This window comes from Hibiscus syriacus, unplaced genomic scaffold (genome assembly GCF_006381635.1).
Source record: "Hibiscus syriacus cultivar Baekdansim isolate YM2019G1 unplaced genomic scaffold, ASM638163v2 tig00110429_pilon, whole genome shotgun sequence".
In the NCBI taxonomy this organism is placed as follows: Eukaryota; Viridiplantae; Streptophyta; class Magnoliopsida; order Malvales; family Malvaceae; genus Hibiscus; species Hibiscus syriacus.
Window position 1 is genome coordinate 10557754 of NW_024062733.1, and position 21117 is coordinate 10578870.

Consider the following 21117-nt stretch of genomic DNA (forward strand, 5'->3'; position numbering starts at 1 on the left):
TTTTTCTTATGGTGCATGTCAGCCGGCCAGCGGGTGAACTTGGGATTTTGGTTTGCTCAAGCCTTTGAGATCGTTATTCTATCCAATCGCCCACTTATCCTTGGCTCTTACATTACTCATTTAGCTTCTTGCATCGTTAATTTTGATGTTACACATTTTACTTATGTTTTTTTCCATAAATGCTTTGAATGAGCGATGTTTGAATTCGATGGGCCTTCTTGCTAAAACCTCAAGCGCACCATACTTTGTTCCACCAGGTGTCCTCACTCATCGCCGCGAGCAAGTCTTCGTTCGTCGTAATACGCCATAACCGCCACCTGCAGCACCTCGCCCGGATGTAGAGTCTCAAATGGATGAAGTCCACAGCCGCCTCCATTCCATTGAGACGAATATTACTGAGATTCTTTCCTATTCCGTCTTAGCGCCTCACATCGCGGCCAAGGCCATGGTCGACATTAAATCTGGGCAGTACTTTATTCCTTCTCTTGCACTTTAGTTTTACGTTTTGAGATAAAACGCTTTAAGTGAGGGGGAGTAGAGTGTCAGTTAAATTTCCCTTTAGCTTATCTTTATGTTTTGATTCTAGTATGTGTTGGTTGGATTTGCGGAAATTTCATTGAATTTCTTTGTCTTGTTAAAATATTTTGGAATGCTATGCTTGTTTAGGAATACATGATTGTTTAGGTTAGGATGTTCTTGATAGCGAATAGCATGAATTGTGATAAAGTTGGTATTTTTGTGATATTCCATGATTTTGTTGGTTGAAATGTGATTAGCTTAATGCATGAAAATAATTGGTGAGATTTGAGCCTTTACGAGCATATCATTTTCACTCTCATTTTGTTGGATTGAGTGTGTCGAATTTGACATTGGTATTCTAGAACCTGCATTTTAAATACTGTCAAGATTACACATGGACATGATGCTTAAAAATGATTTGGGCCCTTAGGATTAATCATTACGTTTCCCCCCACTAAATTGCCTACCCATGCATTTTCCCCTAGTTAACCACTTTTGAGCCTATTCTCGCTTCTTTGATTTCACCACATATATAAACCCAAGCCTTTTTATTTTATCCCTCCTTTCTACCCTTTTCAGAGTAAGTGAGCAGTTATCCGGTGTATGCTCCAAAAAAAAGAGAAACAATAGCAGTTAAAAAAAACAGAAAAAAGAAGTTGTTCGAAAAAAAGAAACAAAAGAGAAAAAAAGACATGAAAAAATGGAAAACAAAACAAAAAAAATGTGAAAAAAAATCAAATGCATTCCGAAAAGAATTTGTTGTTTGATAGTTTGTCTTTTTATCTTATTGTGTTTAATGTTTTGATGGAGTTGAACTTGTTATTTGTTAGTTCCTTGCCTTGAATTCTAGCATATTACTTATCCTTTTCCCCACCTTTACCTAAGTCTCGTTACAACCAATAATAGACCCTTTGATTTATGCATCTTATTCTTATTAGTAGTGGAGATTTGATTTACTTGCAGGCCTATGGTAATATCGTGTCAGTTCTGACATTGAACGTTTCTTTACCCCAAACACATTGAGTGATTTGAGTGAATCCCGGTAAGGTGTTGAGTTATAAACATTGAGATTAATGAATGGATGGATGTTACAATTGCATTGGACTTGTTCCAATTGGTGATATTCAATTGATTAATGTCTTGACTTGAATAGTTATTGTGGTCTCTACCTTGCTTCATCGAATGTGAAACTTGACAAAGAACGATTGTAATTTTTGACTTATTTGATTATATCATACTTGAGGACAAGCATGAGATAAGTGAGGGGGAATTTGATGAGTGTTCTAAATCGTTAATATTTGCTCGTTATTTATTCGATCTTGTGGATTTATTGCTGCTAATTTGGATGTGTTATGCTTATTTTAGTGCAGGTTATTACTTTTCAGAATTAGTGATAAAACGGGTGCATTCTGTATTTTTTTATTATTTGGTCATGACTGGAGACATGGGCACGACTCTGGGCACGACACGATCTGACGTGGCAGTTTCTAGAAGGTCCAATTAGCAGCAGTTTCTAGAACATCTACTCAGCGCGCCTTCTGGAAGATGGACGAGCAGAGTTGCATTAGGAGACTTGGTTAAAGTTTGAATTTAGGAAAAACAATTATCTTTAGGATTATTTTATTTTAATATATTTGTTTATCCTTAGGCTTTGAGAGGCTATAAATACCTTCTTGGGGTAAGGCTAAACACACATCTCAGATTACAATCTTATTTTATTTCTAGTTTTATAAATGTTCTCTCATTTTACTTTTAAAGTTTTCTAATTTTACTTTATTTTAAAGCTTTATTTTTAAATATGCTAAGTATGACTTTTGTCATGCTTAGTTAAATTTTTCATAAGTCGAGAGCTGAAGCGATGTCTCAATTCTAACGGGAGAATTGAAACAAGCTCTTAATATCTTCGGAATATCTCTCTCAATCTCTGCGCTTATTTTTCAAAATCAAAAGATAGACTTTGGTCAAGATTGTTGTTGCGATTAAACGTGTGGGAGGAAGATTCGGCTTATAGAAAACACATTTGACTTCCTGGGTACACACTTGGCGAGATAGCTTCGCCAAGAGGAAATTGAGATCAGAATTGACGGTTATAGTAGTAACAATCCGAGTCGGTCGCCAAGAAATTAAACAGTAATTGATATACAACAATTGATGTTGATTACATCAATTTCTGAAGCCAGAATCAAAGATTGCCTTGGGTATTCAGTATACAACATAGAGTCACGGGGATTGCCCTTGTAGACAAAGTAACTGACGTGAATCCCGAAGGGGAAATCTAATTCGATGATCTAAAGGAAATTGAGTCAAAGTGAAGCTTGAGGTTGTTTTTACCATATCCATTTTCAACGTTTAATTCTTGAATTTCTTAATTCTTATTTTAAAGCAATTTTTACTATTTAATATCTTTTTACCAAACCCTCCATTTTACTACTTATCTCCTGTAAAATCATTTAAACATAAATTTATAATTTTCTAAATCCCTGTGGAATCGACCCTTACTTCTCTGTACTACGGTATTTCCTTTATTTATTAATTAAGAAGAAGGATTTTTATTTGGCATCAAAACGATAATTGTCAATTATCAAGAGGCCCATATATAAATATGTTGTAACAACATCCATTAGGCGAAAAGTAAGTCATTCTTTTACTGCCATTCTAATAAAAAATCTAAAAGTAGTTGCATCCATAATTGGGGAGTATGTTTCTTCATAATCGATTATTGGTCTTTGTGAAAATCCATGTGCAACCAAACGAGCTTTGTATCTCACAATTTCCCCTTTTTCATTTCTCTTTCTTACAATATGACCATCCAACTTAAAAAAAACCAATTTGGACCTCATCCCTTTTTTGGGATCAATATGACACTCCAACTTCAAAAAAAACTCAATGTGGCCCTTTGAATAACGTTTTCCGTCGTTGACCAACAGAACCATTACTTTTGGTTGATGTGGCACGTCAAAGATGTTGGTTTTCAGTTTAATGTTTTTATAAATTGGTTAAATTACACCATTCATCATTCAACTATCTTCTCTCTTCTATTTGGATCACTAAACTTTAAAAACTTTGAATTTAATCATTCAACCAATTTTAATCACAACTTATTATTATTATTTGTGTATGATGTGGCATTTATTATTATTATTTTATTAATATATGATTAAAATAATATTAATTAAATTAAAATTTAGAACTATGATTAAATTAATTATCATAAAAAAGTTAATCAAATGGAGTTTGAACTTTTCATAAATTTTTTTATCTTGTTCTTCATCATTCTTCGGTAAATCCAGTTTTTGACCAAGCTCGCCGTGTCAACCGTCGCTGGTCGGCACAGACAATCGCTCATCGACGACGGAGAAGAGAAAATTTGGCCTCATTTTCCTTGATTGTTTCACCCTTTTTCCCAGCATTATTCTTTTAGAGTTTAGTGACCAAAATAGAAGAAAAAAAAAATAATTGAGTAATAAATAGTGTAATTTTCCCAGTTTAAAACAGTAGGAATTAACGGTTTCGTTGTCAAAGATGAAAAACGTTGGTCAAAGGACCACATTGAGTTTTTTTGGGAGTTGGAGGGTCTCATTGATCTAAAAGAAAGGATGAGGACCAAATTGAGTTTTTTTATGAAAGTCGAGGACCTTGAGTGCCTTTTTGCCTTAAAAATATCACTATAATTAAACAACCGATCATAAAATTACAGTCGCATGTATTAGAAAATGGCGCCAATCAGACACTCAATCATAAAATTACGGTCTTTTAAAGTTTTACAATATAATTAAATTTGAAACAATATATTAAACGTATTGTTTGCCTTAATTTCTGTTTTTTTTATTTTAATCACTATACTTTTAATTTAACCCTAAAATTAAAAAAATGAAACAAAATGGATGCAAACAATTTTACCAAAATCATCTTTAAGTGTCTATAGTTTTAGGGTACATTTGGTTCACAAAATGTAAGATTACCTTTGGAAATGTTGTATTACCCTGTTTAGTTTGCTTAACGGGAATGTAACATTATAGTGTTTGATTGTAAGAATATAAGATTAATTGGATACATATTTTACCAAATTGTCCTTGTCATATATAATTTTTTAACAAGTAAAACTTTAATATTAAATAATAAATATTCGAATGAAAACTCATAAAAATATTTTAATTATTACACTATCTAAGTTTAAAGAAAAAATAAATTTAACATATAATTAACATAATTAGTACATTAAACTTATAATTTTAAATAATTTTCATAAGCATCATATTTATTTATGTAAAATATAATATAATATGAAAAATAATATTATGATCTCGAGTGGACAAATATATTATTTTTTAATGTATAAGATCTATTTTTAATAACTCAAAATTAAATATTATTTTGAATAATTACATTTTACAATAATAATATTTTCACCTCATAAAATTATAAAATAATTAATATACTAAATATTGAAAATATAAAATAATTTTAACCACTAAAATTTATTAATATTTTATTAAATTATACTCTTTGTATATTATTATTATTAAGTTTATAATTTTAAGTAAAGCAAGAAGAAAAAGAATCGAGAATGATTTATATGAAGAAAAAAAATCATTATTTCAAAGTTATTTATGTCCTAAGTGGTGTGAATTGTTCCTTACCTAAGAATTTGAAGGTGATGATATTCTCACAATTTTAATCCAAAAATGCTATTATTAGTAATAAGTTATTACCTAGTAATAAATGATATTTTCCATGAATCAAATATGAAAATATAATTTCAAAAAAAATCATTCCTCTTGATAATAATCTTTTTTGCAAACCAAATCCCCCTAGTGTGTACCGCAACATTTATTATACTTTAAATAATTTAGAAATAATGGGTCTAAGTCCACGTTATAACTTTCTATTTAAATATTTAGAAAATTCATGAATATTTAAATATTTAAAAAATAAAAATATGTATTTATAAAAGAACAAAACAAATAAAGTATTTAAAACTGGGGACAATTTGCCCCCACCCATCCCTGTGCCGTCTTTGTCCACGAGGGATTCAGGGTCAATCAACTGTATTCTCTCCAACGCCAGCTATATTTTTGTCTGTCTTCCTCTACATGCAATTAATCCAACAATTAAAAAGATTAGGTCTCGTCAATAATTTTGGGATAAAGATATTATTAGTATTGGTAGGCCAATCAGACATAGCAATTCTATTTTATTTTTCGGCTAACCTGCTTTACAATATGATTACTATAATGCCTTTTATAATAATTGGTTATCATTTATCTTTAATTAAATTAAATTAAAATATGTTTTTGATATGTCTGCATTTAATTTATTTTAACCTTTTATATTTAAAGTAATCATGCAATAAAAAGGCAATATAAATTAGAATTACATGTAAAGAAACCCCCAAAAGTTACTACACATTAATACTAAAAATGCAAAAAAATAAAACAAAAGATGCATGCAAGTAATAATATTAGAGACTTAATTAAGGTTAAATTGATATTAAAAAATAGGAATTTGAGGACGTATAAAATTGATCAGGAAATAAGAATGTTTTTGCATAATTAACAAAGGCGTCGATAAATGAAAAAAACTTTGATAAAGTTACATTAAAAATGATTATTTTTTTTATATTTTTAAGATCAGATTAAAAAAATATAGACAATTTTTATAATATAATTATTAAATTTATCGAGTATATAATCAATTTATAAGAATTTTATACATCCAATGATCATGTAATAACATTTAAATTAAATAATAAAAACAATTATTTAAATATCGTTTAATAATCTCTAATGTTATTTGTTTTGAATAATATGTTTACAAAATAATATATATTCAAAATTTCTTTAGTCTATTAGCAATGTACATGTGTCCTATAAATACAATTGCTCGAATATAAGTTATTTAAAAAATCGTTTTACCTCTAAGTTTATTTATTTAATTAACATGATTGATTCCAATGGTAAGTAATTTGATATCTTTTAAGTATGTCTCGAGTTCAAATTATTGTGTATGCATAAAATCTCTATTATAATATTTATTTACCAAAACTATATGTACAATCTAAATTAATTAAGATAAAACATTAAAAATGAGAGTGCAACTAAAAAAAGTTAAACGAAACCTACGTGTATCATCAAGTACCAACTCGAGTACAAAATCAATAACCACAAACGGGCATCGGACAATAATCATTTAAGCCTTTGTCTTTTCAACTTCAATCACATTCCAATTATCATGCAACCATTAACATTCAAGTACTAGTAAAAAAATGGTGTGCTGTAATTTTTCCATTTTAGTTTAAAACTTAAAAAAGAATTATTAAATACGACTACTGCATTTAAATGTGGTGTATTTATTTTTCAATTAATTTATTGGCATTTTAAACCTCAAGATCGTAACAGCTACTGAAGGGCCAAGAGTCGGTAGTCACTTGAAAAAGGAGTATATGTGAACATCCCTTATACTCCACGCGCCCTCCTTTCTTTAACCGCCAAACCCCACTTTAATTGCGAAGTGTTACACACGCTCTGCATTACTGATTTGGATATCCCTCTCTAATTTCCAAACAAAATAATTAAATTGTTTAATTTATGTAAAAAAAATGGTTTTTGTTTCAGTGTACTTTATCCCTCAAAGAATTTAACAGTTACAGGACCCAAAACTCATTGAAAAGAAAAAAACCAGATCTTTCATTCTTCTTCTTCTTTGATAATCTGTTCTAAGTTTTAACCTGCTACATTTGCATTTTTGACAAACCCTAGAGATTTTAAGCAAAACTCATATTTTTAGTCCCTTTTAAAGCTTAATTCCTTTTTCTTTGTTAGCAATTATTGTTGTCTCTGTTCTCGTCTTCACCAAAAAAATTGAGGGGGGTGGGGGGAATGAACACCCAAAAGTGAAAAACTGCACCATAATCTTCTTCTGTTTACAGATCCTTCTTGGTGGGTGGCGTTATTGTTTTTTGCACTCTCTCAAATAGAAGAAAGGGTTTTGATTTGAATCTTTTCAGATCTGAACGAAGGCTGAGATTGTTTGTTTCAAAGCGATGTCTCTTTTGCCTTTTCATATCTACTCATTTCCCTCTCACTTTCCTTCTCTTTCTTTCTTTTGAGTTTCTTCTCTCGAACTTTGCTTCTGAGAACCAGCTAAAGAGTGTTCCTTTTTTCTTTTCCTCTTGGGTTTCACTTTAAATTTTGATTTTTGAATAATTGGGGGGGGGGGAGATCTGTGAAAATGTTGTCCATTGGAAGTCCTTTAGCCACCAGTGCTCATACAAGCTCAAGCTGCAATGTATTGCTGAGAGAACTTCAGGTCATCTTTCCTTTTATCCTTTTTCCACCTTCTTTCTTTATTATTATTACTTCGAAGTAATTTTTTTTTGAGTTTCTTCTTCCTAGTAAACGCGGGTCTTTGGGGGGAAGAAAGGAGGGAAATGGGGTTGTCTCGTTTGGAAACTGGCTGTTTTCCTCTTAAAATGATGGATGTTTGATAAAGTTAATGTCTTTTTTAAAAGTTAAAAGCATTTATTGTTTCCTAATTCCTTAATCATGTATCATAATGAGTCTAGTAAGAGCTATGAATTCAAGGTCTCTTTAGATCATTTTTTGAGTGCATAAAGTGAAATATAGTATTTATTCATCTGTTTTAATGCCAAAGGGTGTTCCTGTGCCACTGATCTGTTACTGAAATTCAGTCTTTTTCTCCCTCAATTTGTGTAGATTAGCTATGGTTTTCAAAGGGTTGTTTGAATTTCTTAATTTAATGAAGACTTCATCGTTCTATCACCTCTTAGAACGTTAATCTTTGCTTTTGATGCTTGAATTTCAGTGTTCATGGGGGTAGAGGGTACTGATGATTAATGAAGTTTTTGGTACAATAACATGATGGGATTTGTAGATTTATTAGCTTTTTCTTTAGGCAAATATACATACATGCATACATAGGTATAACCCTATTCTTTTGATGTTTTGACCAACTGTGGAAATAAGTGCCAAGGATGTTGGATGATTTTGTGCATGATTGGGGTTAATTTGTCATTGGTTTTCACTGTTCTCGTTCTCTTAAAGTTTTTTAACCAATTCACGTGCAAGCTGGTAAGTTTCCGAATCTCAATTCCGAAAAGGAATTCATGCACACTTCAACTCTTTAATGTTTTTCTTTTTTTCCTGGGAGCAGCAAATATGGAGTGACATTGGTGAGAGTGAAGCTGATAAAGACAGAATGCTTTTGGAATTGGAGAGGGAATGCTTAGAAGTCTACCGACGAAAGCTCAAGGAAGCCGCCAATGCCAAGGCACGTCTACATCAATCCGTTGCTGCCAAGGAAGCTGAGGTTGCAACACTAGTGGCAGCTCTGGGGGAACTCAATATTCGTTCACCGGTAAATAGAATTCTCTTGCATAGGATCATCAAGAGTATCACCTGCCATGTTTTATACATTCTCCTATACGGTAGCACTTTGCTAATTTTGTTTCTAATTTATTACTCACAGATTCAGACAGAGAAGAAGATGTCATCATTAAAAGAAAAATTCGCTTCTATTACTCCGCTGCTTGACGATCTAAGGACGAAGAAAGAAGAAAGAATAAAGCAATTTGAAGATATAAAGAACCAAATCGAAAAGATCAGTGGAGAAATTTCACGTTACAACTATCCTAATGATACAATGATTAACTGTTTAACTCTTGAAGACCAGGACTTGTCAGTAAGAAGGCTTACTGAATTTCAGACGTGCCTTCAAACTCTTCAGAAGGAGAAGGTATGGATTTTACGGAAAAAAATGTTATATGAAGTTCCTTGATGCTGGACCGTAATTTGCGCTTTAGACATTTGGACCGTAACGTATACAAAACAATCAGGATAAGTTATGGCCATAATACATAGCTGATCTTGGGTGCAATGCTCATATGCTTTTATGGAACGTTAGTGGCATATTTAATTCTTTGAATAGATTTCATAAATTTATTATGATCTATTCAAGATTTTGATGATATTAGCATTATCTTTCATTTTGCAGTCTGATCGTCTTCATAAGGTTTTGGAATACGTAAATGAGGTGCATTTACTTTGTGGAGTACTAGGGTTGGATTTCGCCCAGACTGTAAGCGGTGTGCATCCCAGCTTGCAAAGGACAAACCAGGAACAATCAACGAATATCAGCGATGGTACATTTGAAGGTTTACAGCATACCATTAACAAGCTGAAAACTGAAAGAAGAACCCGAATCCAGAAGGTATTCTATACCCTTCCCTAGCTTTCATAGTTTTATCTTGTGAAAATTTGAATCTAAACCCTGTTTCTGAAATGAAGTTGAGGGATATTGTGGGCCAACTATTTGACCTCTGGAACTTGATGGATTCCCCCCAAGCCGAGAGGGATGGTTTTTCGAGGGCCACTTCTATTGTTAGATTATTGGAACATGAAGTCAGAGAACCAGGTGTTCTTTCAAACGAGATGATTGAACAGGTTCGACCGCATAGTAATCTGTTTTTTTTCTTGGTTAATTATGGGAATATATGTGCTCAAATTTTTTTATATTTTCGACAGGCATCAGCAGAAGTGGAGAGGCTTGCCAAATTGAAAGCTAGCAGAATGAAAGAACTTGTTATGAAAAGAAGATCGGAATTGGAAGATATTTGCAGAATGATTCATATTGAACCTGATGCAAGTACTGCTGTTGAGAAATCTGATGCATTGATTGATTCTGGTATTTGTGTTGTGTTTCCTTCATGTCTTGCGTTTAGACATTCTCGTTTGATTTTACTTTCTGGGACGTAATGATGGATATTGCTATTGTTGTTCAGGTCTTGTAGACCCTTCAGAACTTTTAGCAAACATTGAAGCACAGATTACTAAGGCTAAAGATGAAGCTTTGAGTCGAAAAGAAATAATGGATAGAATAGACCGATGGCTTGCCGCATGTGAAGAAGAAAATTGGCTAGAAGACTACAATCAAGTAAGCAAACGTTACGTATATCTCATGTGTTCTTCCAGTCTTAGTCTTCCTCTTCAATATTGCTTGTAGACTAATTCATTTCGAGTTTCAGGATGAAAACCGTTACAATGCAGGGAGAGGTTCACACATTAACCTTAAACGTGCCGAAAAAGCCCGAATAACCATAACCAAAATTCCAGGTATTTTTGCTCCTCATTATTCTCTGACGTATACATTTGTATTATTGAGTTAATAAGAATACCCTTTGCAGCAATTGTGGATAATCTGATCAACCGGACACTAGCTTGGGAAGAAGAAAAAAAGACGTTCCTGTATGATGGGGTCAGTACTTTTGCAGCTCAAATTTCAGGCAATTCGGACGATCATTGTAGTTCTAGAATTGTTTCTGAATAAGATTGTTTGTAAAATAGGTACGACTAGTGTCGATACTGGAAGACTACAAACTGACAAGGAAACAGAGAGAAGAGGAGAAGAAGAGATGCAGGGTAACTTTAATATGCTTTTTGCTTGTGTAAATATTATTGGTGAATTCCGTTTTCAACCAGGTTTTTAAGCAGGCCGCATCGAATATTAACATCAATCTCTACAGCTAATACATGCATAAAAATGTTCTTGCCTATTCCATTTTGCAGGGCCAAAAGAAGATCCAAGATCTACTCCTGACAGAGAGAGAAGCCATTTATGGGTCAAAACCTAGTCCAAGGAGAAGTAACAGCTTGAGAAGGACAAACGGTTATTTAGCAAATGGAAATGGATTGATGACTCCCAATACACCACGTCGGAACTCAGTGGGTGGAGCAACACCTGAGCTACTTGCATCACGATCATACTCGGGACTCCAAAATGGCTACTTCAAGGAAATGAGAAGGTTGTCTACAGCACCTCTGAACTTTGTAGCCATATCAAAGGAAGATATGGTTTCTACATACACATCAGTTTGTGATTCGGAGCTGGGATCTCCCCCACATTGCTAAGGAAGTCGGAAGCGGTATGTTTTGCTTATGACATTGACCTCTCTATTTAACGCTCATCTGTTGTGTCTAAAAAGAATTTTTTTAATTGCAGGAAGAGGTTATAGGATGTTATAGTATAGTTGCTATAAGTGTAGACTGGATTATAGCAGCAGGACCATGTGTTGTGAATATGAAAGAAAGGATATGGTAGATTAGTGTATGGATTGTGCATCAGTAGGGGTCGAACACGACAGGCAACTGACGTTCAAGGGCGCATACTAGCAGAACGATGTTATTTGCCATGGAGGGAGAGAACAACATTGATAGTGATAGAAAAGAAACTAGTTTGTAAATTGTGTTTTAACTTTTTTGTTTTGTGGTGTTAATGTGTTTGTATTGATAATATTTATAGTAGTATTACCGACCTTGCTTTCACGTTTCCTGGATTTTGCTTATATTTTAGTGTCTCTGTATGCATGCAAGCTTGAAATTATGTTTGTAATGCACATACGCATGTATCATGAACAATCACTATATTATGGGTTAATACCTATGTTAAATAAAAAATTACCCAAAAAATGAAGTACTCATCCACAACTCGAATGTCAATAACCAAAACAAACGGATGTTGTTAAAGCACAAAATCTTAAATGAAAAAATCTAACGATGTTCAAATTTTGGAACATTGTCGTGAGAAAATTCATCGATGATCTCCGCAAATAGCCATAGAGATATATACAGCTAAAGCAGGCCATCTGCAATGGAGTCCCGATATCACTACTGCAGATTTGAATCTACCTGATAGTGACAAACTTGGTACCATGTCTAGCCCAATGACTCCTCAAGTCGATAGGTTTCCTGAAGTTATAATTTTCAGCAGCAAATTTCTCGAGGACCTTCTCGAGTGACCCGACTCATTTTCTGGCCGGCTATTCTTGCTCCACGCCTTTTGGTGCTCATTGGCAAAGGATACATGGATACATTTGTGGTGCAACAGGCAGATTGCCAACCACCACAACCCCATCGATAACATTGCTGGGCGGTTCCAGTGCATGAGCAAACCGGAACTGGAATACCCGAAATATCCATGTCATACCCATTTATCTTATTATCCATACTCTTCTTTGGCAGTTTCACACGTTGAATGGTAGAATTAGTGTTATCCTTAGGCTTCCTAGGCTTTTTCTCCTTTGGTGTCTTAGGGCCAGCCCCGCCCTGCCTTTTCTTTGATTCGACATTTTCATTACATGCCGGTGGTTCTTCAACTCTACCAACCATCCTCTCATCTCTTGTTGAAGGGTCAGGAGGCGGTGGCTGCAAAATTGGCAACAAATAAGCTGTCGAAGTTTTGGGAAAACGCCATAACTAGGAATGGTGGTCGGCTGCATCATGTTGAAATACTTTTCTCCCTGGCTAATCCAAGTATCCCTAACATAATGCATGGGGATAGCTGCATCCGAAGCAATGCAGTCCCTTGGGTGAAAGGCCGCACCGGGAGTGACCATGAGATCATGGTCACGTCTAGGAATAAACGGCTTACTGTCCCGCTCAGCCATGCTAGTCATGACCTGAAGACCAAGATGTCCTTTAAAAGATGGTTCATAGTAACCCCATACGCTTTTTCAACGCATCATCATCCATGAAGCTACATCACGTAGTCAACAACACAAACAGAATAAATTTAGCTGCGAATCGACTTGTTCCATCAACACAATCCAAATCCTGCTATCATCCTCATTTTTTATAACATTCAAACACAAACTAAGGCAAGAATCTCATGGCGTTCACATAAAACAAGAGTTAAAGCAACATAATTTAAATACTAGAGAACACAAACGGGAACAAAATGTTACCTTTCTAAATCTAAATGCAAACCACCTACCATGAGCTAGATTTCATAATGGCAGCCTTAACGTTTTCTCAGACCCGAGATATGGAAACCAAAGATCTCAATCCATAGTGAACAAAATATATTTAGCAGAAATCGAAAACAAATCTAAGATTGCAAAGCAGCAGCATCGAGATCTATATATACAAAACTGAAAAATGGAAACTTTCAGACCCAAACCAATTCCTAATTCCTCACATTTTCTCAAGATCCAAACATTACATGCATCAAAAACCCATAATCAGATCTAACAAATATAGCTAAAACACCCACAAAAAAACTATGAATAAAAACTTTGGATTTTTATTGCAGTTTATGAGCTTTCAAAGCGGAAAGTTGATTTTTTTTAAAAAAATCTCAGATCTCTTTCGTAAAAGAATCATCCTCAAAGCTCAAACAAACAAGTAAAGTGAAATCATAAACGGAAGGTTTAACAGTACAACAAAGTAGTATGGACCCATAGTTCAAAATTGTTGGAAAGAGACAGCAGATAGAGAAAGTGGCAAAAAATAAAGCGAAAAAAAAGAAAAGGAAGGGAAAGACATGGAAGTGAGAGGAGAGATAAAACCTGAGGTGTAAACGCTTTTTATGGAAATGATAGGTAATCTTACTATACCATTAAAAAAAGTATTATAGATTTTATTATTATTTAAATAATAAAATTATAAAACTTTATTAAAAATATTATTATTTGTATCAGTTTTATTATTATTTTTATTATTTTTGTTATTATTAGGTACTTTATCAAAAATATTAAAAAAATTAATGTTTTAAATAGAAATAATAATGTTTTAGATAAATTTTTACATATTTTATTATTTAAATAATAATAAAAATAATAATACATTTTTTTAACTGTATATTAAAGGTGATGTATTATAGAACTTTTCCCTTTTACCCTTTCTTAAGAGAGAATGAGAGAAAATTATGAAAGATAAAAGGGAGATAAAAAACTAAAAATATTAGAAAGAGGGAATTGAAAATATATGTATATGTCAGAGATAACTTAAATAACAAAACTTAATAAAAAATAAACATAAATTAATAATCAATAATATATTTATTCAAATAATTATGTTGTTTGCCAATTCTTTCATTTATATTATAATTTTATTTCACCCATTAAAGAATGGGTTTATTTAGAAAAAAATCTATGACATTCGATGAATACTGATAAACACCACTAATTTAATTTATAAAAATTTAAACTAAATGAATTAAGCTATAATTATAAGTTAGTTAAAAATTAAAGGTAAATTATTTAAAATAAATGATACATTATAGTGACTACCTAATTATTGTCCTTTTCTATTTTGACCATCATTTTTTAAATTTTGTCATCAGATCACTCAACTATTTAAATACATTTAATTAAGCCACTTGCCTTAATATTTAACAGAAAATTGATGTGACAGTTAAATATTTGGTTTAATTACATATTTGGTCACTGTTACTTATATATTATATCAATTTGGGCCTAATTTTAATTAATAAAATTAAAATATTATATAAGATTATTAGATATATTTATAATTTTATTTTTTATAAAAATATTTTGAGAATAGAGTATTGATTAAAGTATAAAAAAATTAAAGAATTGATTTTAGGATAGAATTTATAAAAAGAATTGCAGTAAAAATTCAAGTTGAATAAAATATAGGGTAAATTAGATATTTAGTTATCTAATTATTCGTGTGGTTTCGTTATAGTAACCAAAATATTTGTTTTTTTTTTCAAAATTATCACTAATATTACGTTTTTTGTTTCATTTTGATCAACAATTTTAAAAATTAACGATGATGTTAACATGTCACCATAAGGTAATGATACATCATCATTCAAAAAATAAAAAATTTCAAGTCAATATTTCTATTAATATTTAACAATAGTTGATCAAAATGAAATCAAAACCTAACATTAGTGAATATTTTGAAAAACAAATAATTAAATAACCTAACAGAACCAAAGTGATAGTTATGTGATTAAATATATAATTAATCTTTTTTAGTTGAGAAACTTCTCTACTCGTGATAAGAAAAAACTTTTAAAATTTATATTAATTTGGAGTAAGTAAAAGATGATATATGTTCTAAGATAACTCTCAACCATTTGACTACTGTCGACGCCATTTTTCGCCCGGGCGGGGAAAGATCGATACCGACTTAGGGGTTTTCTCTTTGAAAAATCGTTTCGAAAATGTGAGGAGTCACCACCAATCATTTAAGATGAGATTGGAATACCGTAAAAACTGGGTGATTTAAATAAAATATTTTATTTTAATAAAATACTGAGTTTTGGGGTCTACAAAAATCCAGAAAATAGGTTCGAGAGTCAGTTACGCGTGGGGAATGATTAGCACCCCACAAGCACCCAAAAATTGGTACCTAGTTGGTTACCCTATATTTAAAATTAGAAATTTTGAGTTCGATCTTTATTTAATTTAAAAATCATTAAGGATGCAGAGTTTGAAAAGGGTATTCGTTTATTGAGACCGATAGCCTTTGCTCCCGAGTGTAAATGCGAGAGATCAGTTATTGTGCCTAATAGCCGAACATTGCCTCGTTTTTAGAAAACATGATGTGGTTTTGAAAAGAATGTCGACTCATTTAGGGAATTACCAGTAGTCACCCCCGAAGCACGATCGCGGAGGGTATACTGTTAACTCCTTAATAAGTGACCAATGCCTTAAATTTTAAAAACAATGCAATCAAGCAAAATTTTATTTAATCCTAATTATACTAAAAATAAATTAAGGTTTTTTCTAACTTAAAGTGTCAAATTATGAAATTAAGGAACATAGGGGCTCAAATTTAAAAACGCAGGATCTAATATTTATCCTATTTAATTTTAATTAATTATTGAATCGAATAACCGAGATAGTCCCTCGAGCGTTTACGCGAGGGCCGACTCGAATTATCCCCTAAATTAAAAGATTATTTTGAAATCTAAGCTAAAATGGAGGTTCTATTTAAACTATTTAATTTTAAGATTCGAATAATTAAAAGGTTATGGACTAAATCTGAAAAATGATCTATCAAGGATTAAATTAAAAGAATATAAATATTAAAAGTAATTAGAATATGTAAAATGACTAAAATTAAAGTACTGAAAAATAAAGGGTAAAAATAAAAGATCATAAATTTAAAACACATAAAAGGTAAATACTGAAATTAAATAACGAAAAGTAAATGACATAAATTTAAATGTGCATACAATTAAATAACATAAATAAAAAGTATAAATAAAATAAAAATTAGCATTAATTTTAGTTTTTAACTCGGACAGACAATAATACGAGTCGTAGCCCGGGTCCAGTCACCTCAAAGTCAGATTAGCAACTAATATTTGTATTTAAATTAGCAGGGACTAGAATGAAAAAATAAAAATAGTGGCCAATTACAAATAAACATAACACAATCATATGACTAAATTAAAATGAATGCAAACATGGTATTAAAATCATAAAAGAAGAACCAAACAAAATCCCTAGTGATTATAATGTAAAAACAAGGAAATACTAAAGGGACTACTTATGAATTAATCCCTAAACTATAATATATAATCTAATTATTAATCTAAAACCTAAACTAAACAGAAGGAAAGAACAACGTCCTCTCTCCCCTTTTCCTCTACGTACGGCGCAAAACCACCATCGATTGTGACTCTCCTCGCTCCAATCGCCACACAAGGCAACTGAAAAGCACCTAAACGACCTTCCCTTTCTCACTAACACTCTTCGCGCCACCAAACAAAGAAAACCCGATATGGACAGAACAACATCGGCCACCGTGAAGTCGTGGCCAACCTCAACCCCGACCGCTCTCCCACGATGAAAATACTCTCTTCACTCTCTCACTAAACTCAAATTTCGGCCGAGAGCCCCCTAGAAGTAAACCCGACCCCGACGCTTCGACTTCGAGATCCAAGGCTCCGACGAAAAGCTCGACGAAGGTAAACTTATCACTCTCTCCCTCTTTTCCTCTATTTGCTTACTGCTTTAATAAATAAAATAAAATAAAAATTGCTGGAAAAATCAAATGGAGGAGGAAGAAACACCTTTAGTATGTTTGTATTCTTTTCTTTGAATTTAAAAAAAACCCTACAATTGTTTTCTTCGTTTCCCTCTGAATCCCCTGTTCATAATTTTTTTATAGCTGAACTTTACATATAAAATAAGAAAAGTGGGGTAGTTGTGCCACTATTATTGTGGGAAACGAGATAATGGGGGTTGGTATTGAAATATGGATGGTGGGGATAGAGAATTGAAAAAATGGTGCTCATAGCTGCCCCTCTTTGCTCATTGCTGTGAAATAGGAATGAAGCAAAGATAAAAGAGCACCATTTTTGACTCAATCTTTACTCGTCAAGTCACAGGTTTTTCTCATCGTGATCTTTCTTCCAGAAATATTGATCCCTCAAGCGAGGTGTTATCGGTTCAACTCCATATGTGATTAATCGAGAAAGAATGATAATTTTGATAATGTTGATCCAACTCCGTATGTGAGGGATGTATGAAATAAAAACGTCGATCTACTTCCTTCTGTGATGGAATCGAACGAGATGTCGGTGCTGATCTACCTCCTTCTATGCTAGAATCGAGCAAAAGGTTGATGTTGATCTAACTCCTTCTATGATGGATTTGAGCAAAATAAAAATGTTGATCCACCTCCTTCTGTAATGGAATCGATCGAGATGTCGGTGTTGATCTACCTCCTTTTGTGATAGAATCGAGCAAAAATTTGAACAAGTTCTTCTCATTATGAACTTCTTCTCCTTCATCGGATAAGTTCTTCTGATTAGAAACTCTCCACTGGTAATGTTGATCCCTCGAGTGAGGTGTTGCTTATTCGGAATGCCGTGAATCGAGCGATAGGTCGAACAAGCTCTTCTCATTCTGAACTTATTCTCCCTTTGTCAGATGAGTTCTTCTCATTATGAACTCTCTGCTGGAAATGTTGAGTTAAGGTTGAACAAGTTCTTCTCATTATGAACTTCTTCTTCCTCTTCGGATGAGTTCTCATTATGAACTCTCCATCGGAAATGTTGATCGGTTTATCTTCTCTTTGAAGAGTTTCAAACCTGTAAAAGATTATCATGTGTTAGTAATAATTATGTTTGAAGTACTCAAAAGTATTGACCATAAGGTTCTCGAATCTTTGTTGAGATCCTCTTTTTCCAAAAATGAAGAAGTGAATCGATTCTTTGCTGAAATCATCTTCTTCAACATGGAATTGTGCAATGAAACCTCTGCTAACTTTGGAATTCCTATCAAATGTTCAACATCTAGATGAAAATGAATAAGAAATCTGTTTTAAGAGAAGCTCTCTCGAGTGAGATAAAATTTCTTATTTCAAGGGAAAATTGTCTCAAGCGAGACGAAATTGGTTTTAAGAAAAACCATCTCAAGTGAGATACATTTCTTGTTTCAAGGGAAATTGTCTCAAGAGAGAGAAAATTTGTTTCAACGGAAACAGTCTCAAAGATTTTTGTTTCAAGAGAAATTGTCTTAAGGGAGACAAAATTTGTTTCAAGAGAAACATATTCAAAGATTTTGTGTTTCAAGAGAAACTGTCTCAAGCGAGACAAAATTTGTTTCAAGGGAAACTGTCTCAAGCGAGACAAAATCTTCTGTTTTGAGAGAAACTATCTCAAGCGAGACAAAATCTTCTGTTTCGAGGGAAACTCTCTAAAGCGAGATAAAATCTTCTGTTTCGAGGGAAACTATCTCAAGCGAGATAAAAAAATTTGTTTCGAGGGAAACTATCTCAAGTGAGATAAAAAATTTGTTTCAAGGAAAACTATCTCAAGCGAGATAAAATCTTCTTTAAAAACAATCTTGAGTGAAATGAAATGTCTTCTTTCGAGTAAAAATCGTCTCAAACGAGACAAATCTTGTTTTAAGAAAAACAATCTTTAGTGAAATAAACCTTCTTGTTTCAAGTAAAAACTATCTCAAGTGAGACAAATTATGTTTTAAGAAAAACAATCTCAAGTGAGATAAATCCTCTGTATTAAATGAGACTGTCTCAAGCGAGACAAAATTTATATTGGAAATGTTGAATCTGAAGATGATCATTCCCTCTTGTTGAGGACGTCTTGTTCTCTTTAATCTCATATTCTCCTGAAAGATTTGTAAAATGTACCTGGATGTAACTATCTTGATGATGGATGTTTGATGCAAAGATGCAAATTCATGTATGTATAATGCATGTTCTTCTTGATTAATAGCCTTCTTGATCTGTTCGTCTTCATTCTTCTCTCACACCAAGGTGTACCATCACATTTCTTTGCAAACATCTGCTTTCCTGGCTCTTTAACATTCAAATTTTTTCCCCAATTTATGATTCTGAGCTTCTAGGTCTGAGGGACCTTTGTCAATTTCCAGGCTAAACTTTCCAGAGAGATTGTCCTGTTTGAAAATGTTTTCTTTCTTTTTATTTTAAAAATATGGAAAGTTTGTTTTAAGAAAAACATCATTCTTTTAGGCTCACAATTTAAGCCAATCACAGAACATGAGTTCAGTAAATATCAAGAGAATCAACAACTCTTTTAATCTTTTAAAGTTATACCTCTTTGACAAGTGTCAAAATTGATGGGTTGGTTTCAAGTTAGCTCTCTTAAGTTTATAAGGTTTCAATCATCGAAATGCCATCTCTTCTTCGATCGTTGTGAACCTTACGATATGCCTTTCTTCTTTGGCTTGACATTTTAATCAAATGCGGACAAAATGATGCAACTAGTATAATCAATCACTAGACTTTCTAGAACACTTTTGTTTCGGTTCTCTGAAATCTTTCATTTGTTCAAGCTTCATAGACTTCCTTTAGCAAAGGTAATGCAGGACATCAGTCTAAACATAAAATTCATGCGTGCTTGTGTGAGGTTGACTATAACAAGTGTTCCCCGATTCCCTTAGTCCATTTTCATCGAAACTCATTATTAGATCAATTTGATTTAATTTGCCATTGTCTGGCTAGCTGAATTTAACTTTATTTTATATACCCTATAATCGCCCTCATTAGGCTAGGTGAAGGGTTTGTCTCATCACAATATCTTTAACTTGACAATTACAGTGGAGCAAACACCGAACTGAAGAGTATCTGAATAATGTCATGGTTCGAATGCAATCTATTCATAAAGCTAGGGCTTTTAAGTTGCCTCTATAACTAATTGCTTTAGAGGAATAACTCAGCTTTATTGTAAAATCTATAATAATAATTTATTAGCTTTTTGAGCATTCAAATTTAAAATTTCTTATGCTCATCGAGAAGAACTTGTTATAGTCTAGGTGTCCTTGATTGTCAGAAAATCTCACATTTAGAGTTCAGTTCCCAAACAACTGACCTAAACTAAATTCATCTATTCAACTATTCCATTTATGAAGATTAGGATCATCATTGAACATCCTCAACTGAAGTGTAGTCTAGGCTGTTTTGCAATATCATACACAAGAGATGCCCCATGTTGTCCGCTCCTATTCATACCTGAATGCCAAGCCTTTTGATCATTTCCTCATGAGAGGAGAAGACTATAGTGGTCCCTGTAATAGAAGAGTATGGGGTTCGAGTGTATCATCTGTGGTAAGGTCAAGGGTCCTTATTTTATCAGTTTTCAATCTTGTCAATTTGTCAAAGATCTATAACTCCGATTCTTAAAAGAGCTTTTAATCTAGTGGATATTTAAAGAATTTCGAGTCTGAAAATTATTCTTTGCTCATAACCTTAGAAGGTAGCATTTTACTTAAAATGTTCGATTGTCAAGTGACTTACAAACTTTTTAATGAAAAGAGAAAGAAAAGAAATTCAA

General features: G+C 32.7%; 1 protein-coding gene and 1 pseudogene across 2 annotated transcripts; one reads left to right on the forward strand and one right to left on the reverse strand.

Moving 5' to 3' along the window:
• The first annotated feature begins 7129 nt into the window (after positions 1-7129).
• Positions 7130-11863, forward strand: LOC120125167 (65-kDa microtubule-associated protein 6-like). 2 transcript variants are annotated; one of them, XM_039143663.1, is made up of 12 exons: positions 7130-7827; positions 8692-8895; positions 9007-9273; positions 9532-9747; positions 9825-9980; positions 10062-10221; positions 10319-10470; positions 10562-10649; positions 10721-10791; positions 10881-10955; positions 11103-11458; positions 11536-11863. In XM_039143663.1, exons 1-11 carry the CDS (start codon positions 7750-7752, stop codon positions 11442-11444), a joined length of 1809 nt encoding a protein of 602 aa, XP_038999594.1. In that variant the 5' UTR covers positions 7130-7749; the 3' UTR covers positions 11445-11458; positions 11536-11863. The 2 variants fall into 2 exon arrangements, with proteins under 2 accessions (XP_038999594.1, XP_038999593.1); XM_039143662.1 differs by lacking the exon at positions 7130-7827 and adding an exon at positions 8307-8609.
• A 339-nt stretch (positions 11864-12202) lies between these two features.
• Positions 12203-13079, reverse strand: LOC120124786 (annotated as a pseudogene).
• Between the last annotated feature and the right edge of the window lie 8038 nt (positions 13080-21117).

What these genes read in the sequence shown, in the direction of transcription:
- LOC120125167 (XM_039143662.1), top strand. Translation starts at nt 8,520, where the DNA reads ATGATTTTGTGCATGATTGGGGTTAATTTGTCATTGGTTTTCACTGTT. An exon ending in GAAGAACCCGAATCCAGAAG is followed by an intron (nt 9,748 to 9,824) that starts GTATTCTATACC and finishes TCTGAAATGAAG; the next exon opens with TTGAGGGATATTGTGGGCCA. An exon ending in TGATGCATTGATTGATTCTG is followed by an intron (nt 10,222 to 10,318) that starts GTATTTGTGTTG and finishes ATTGTTGTTCAG; the next exon opens with GTCTTGTAGACCCTTCAGAA.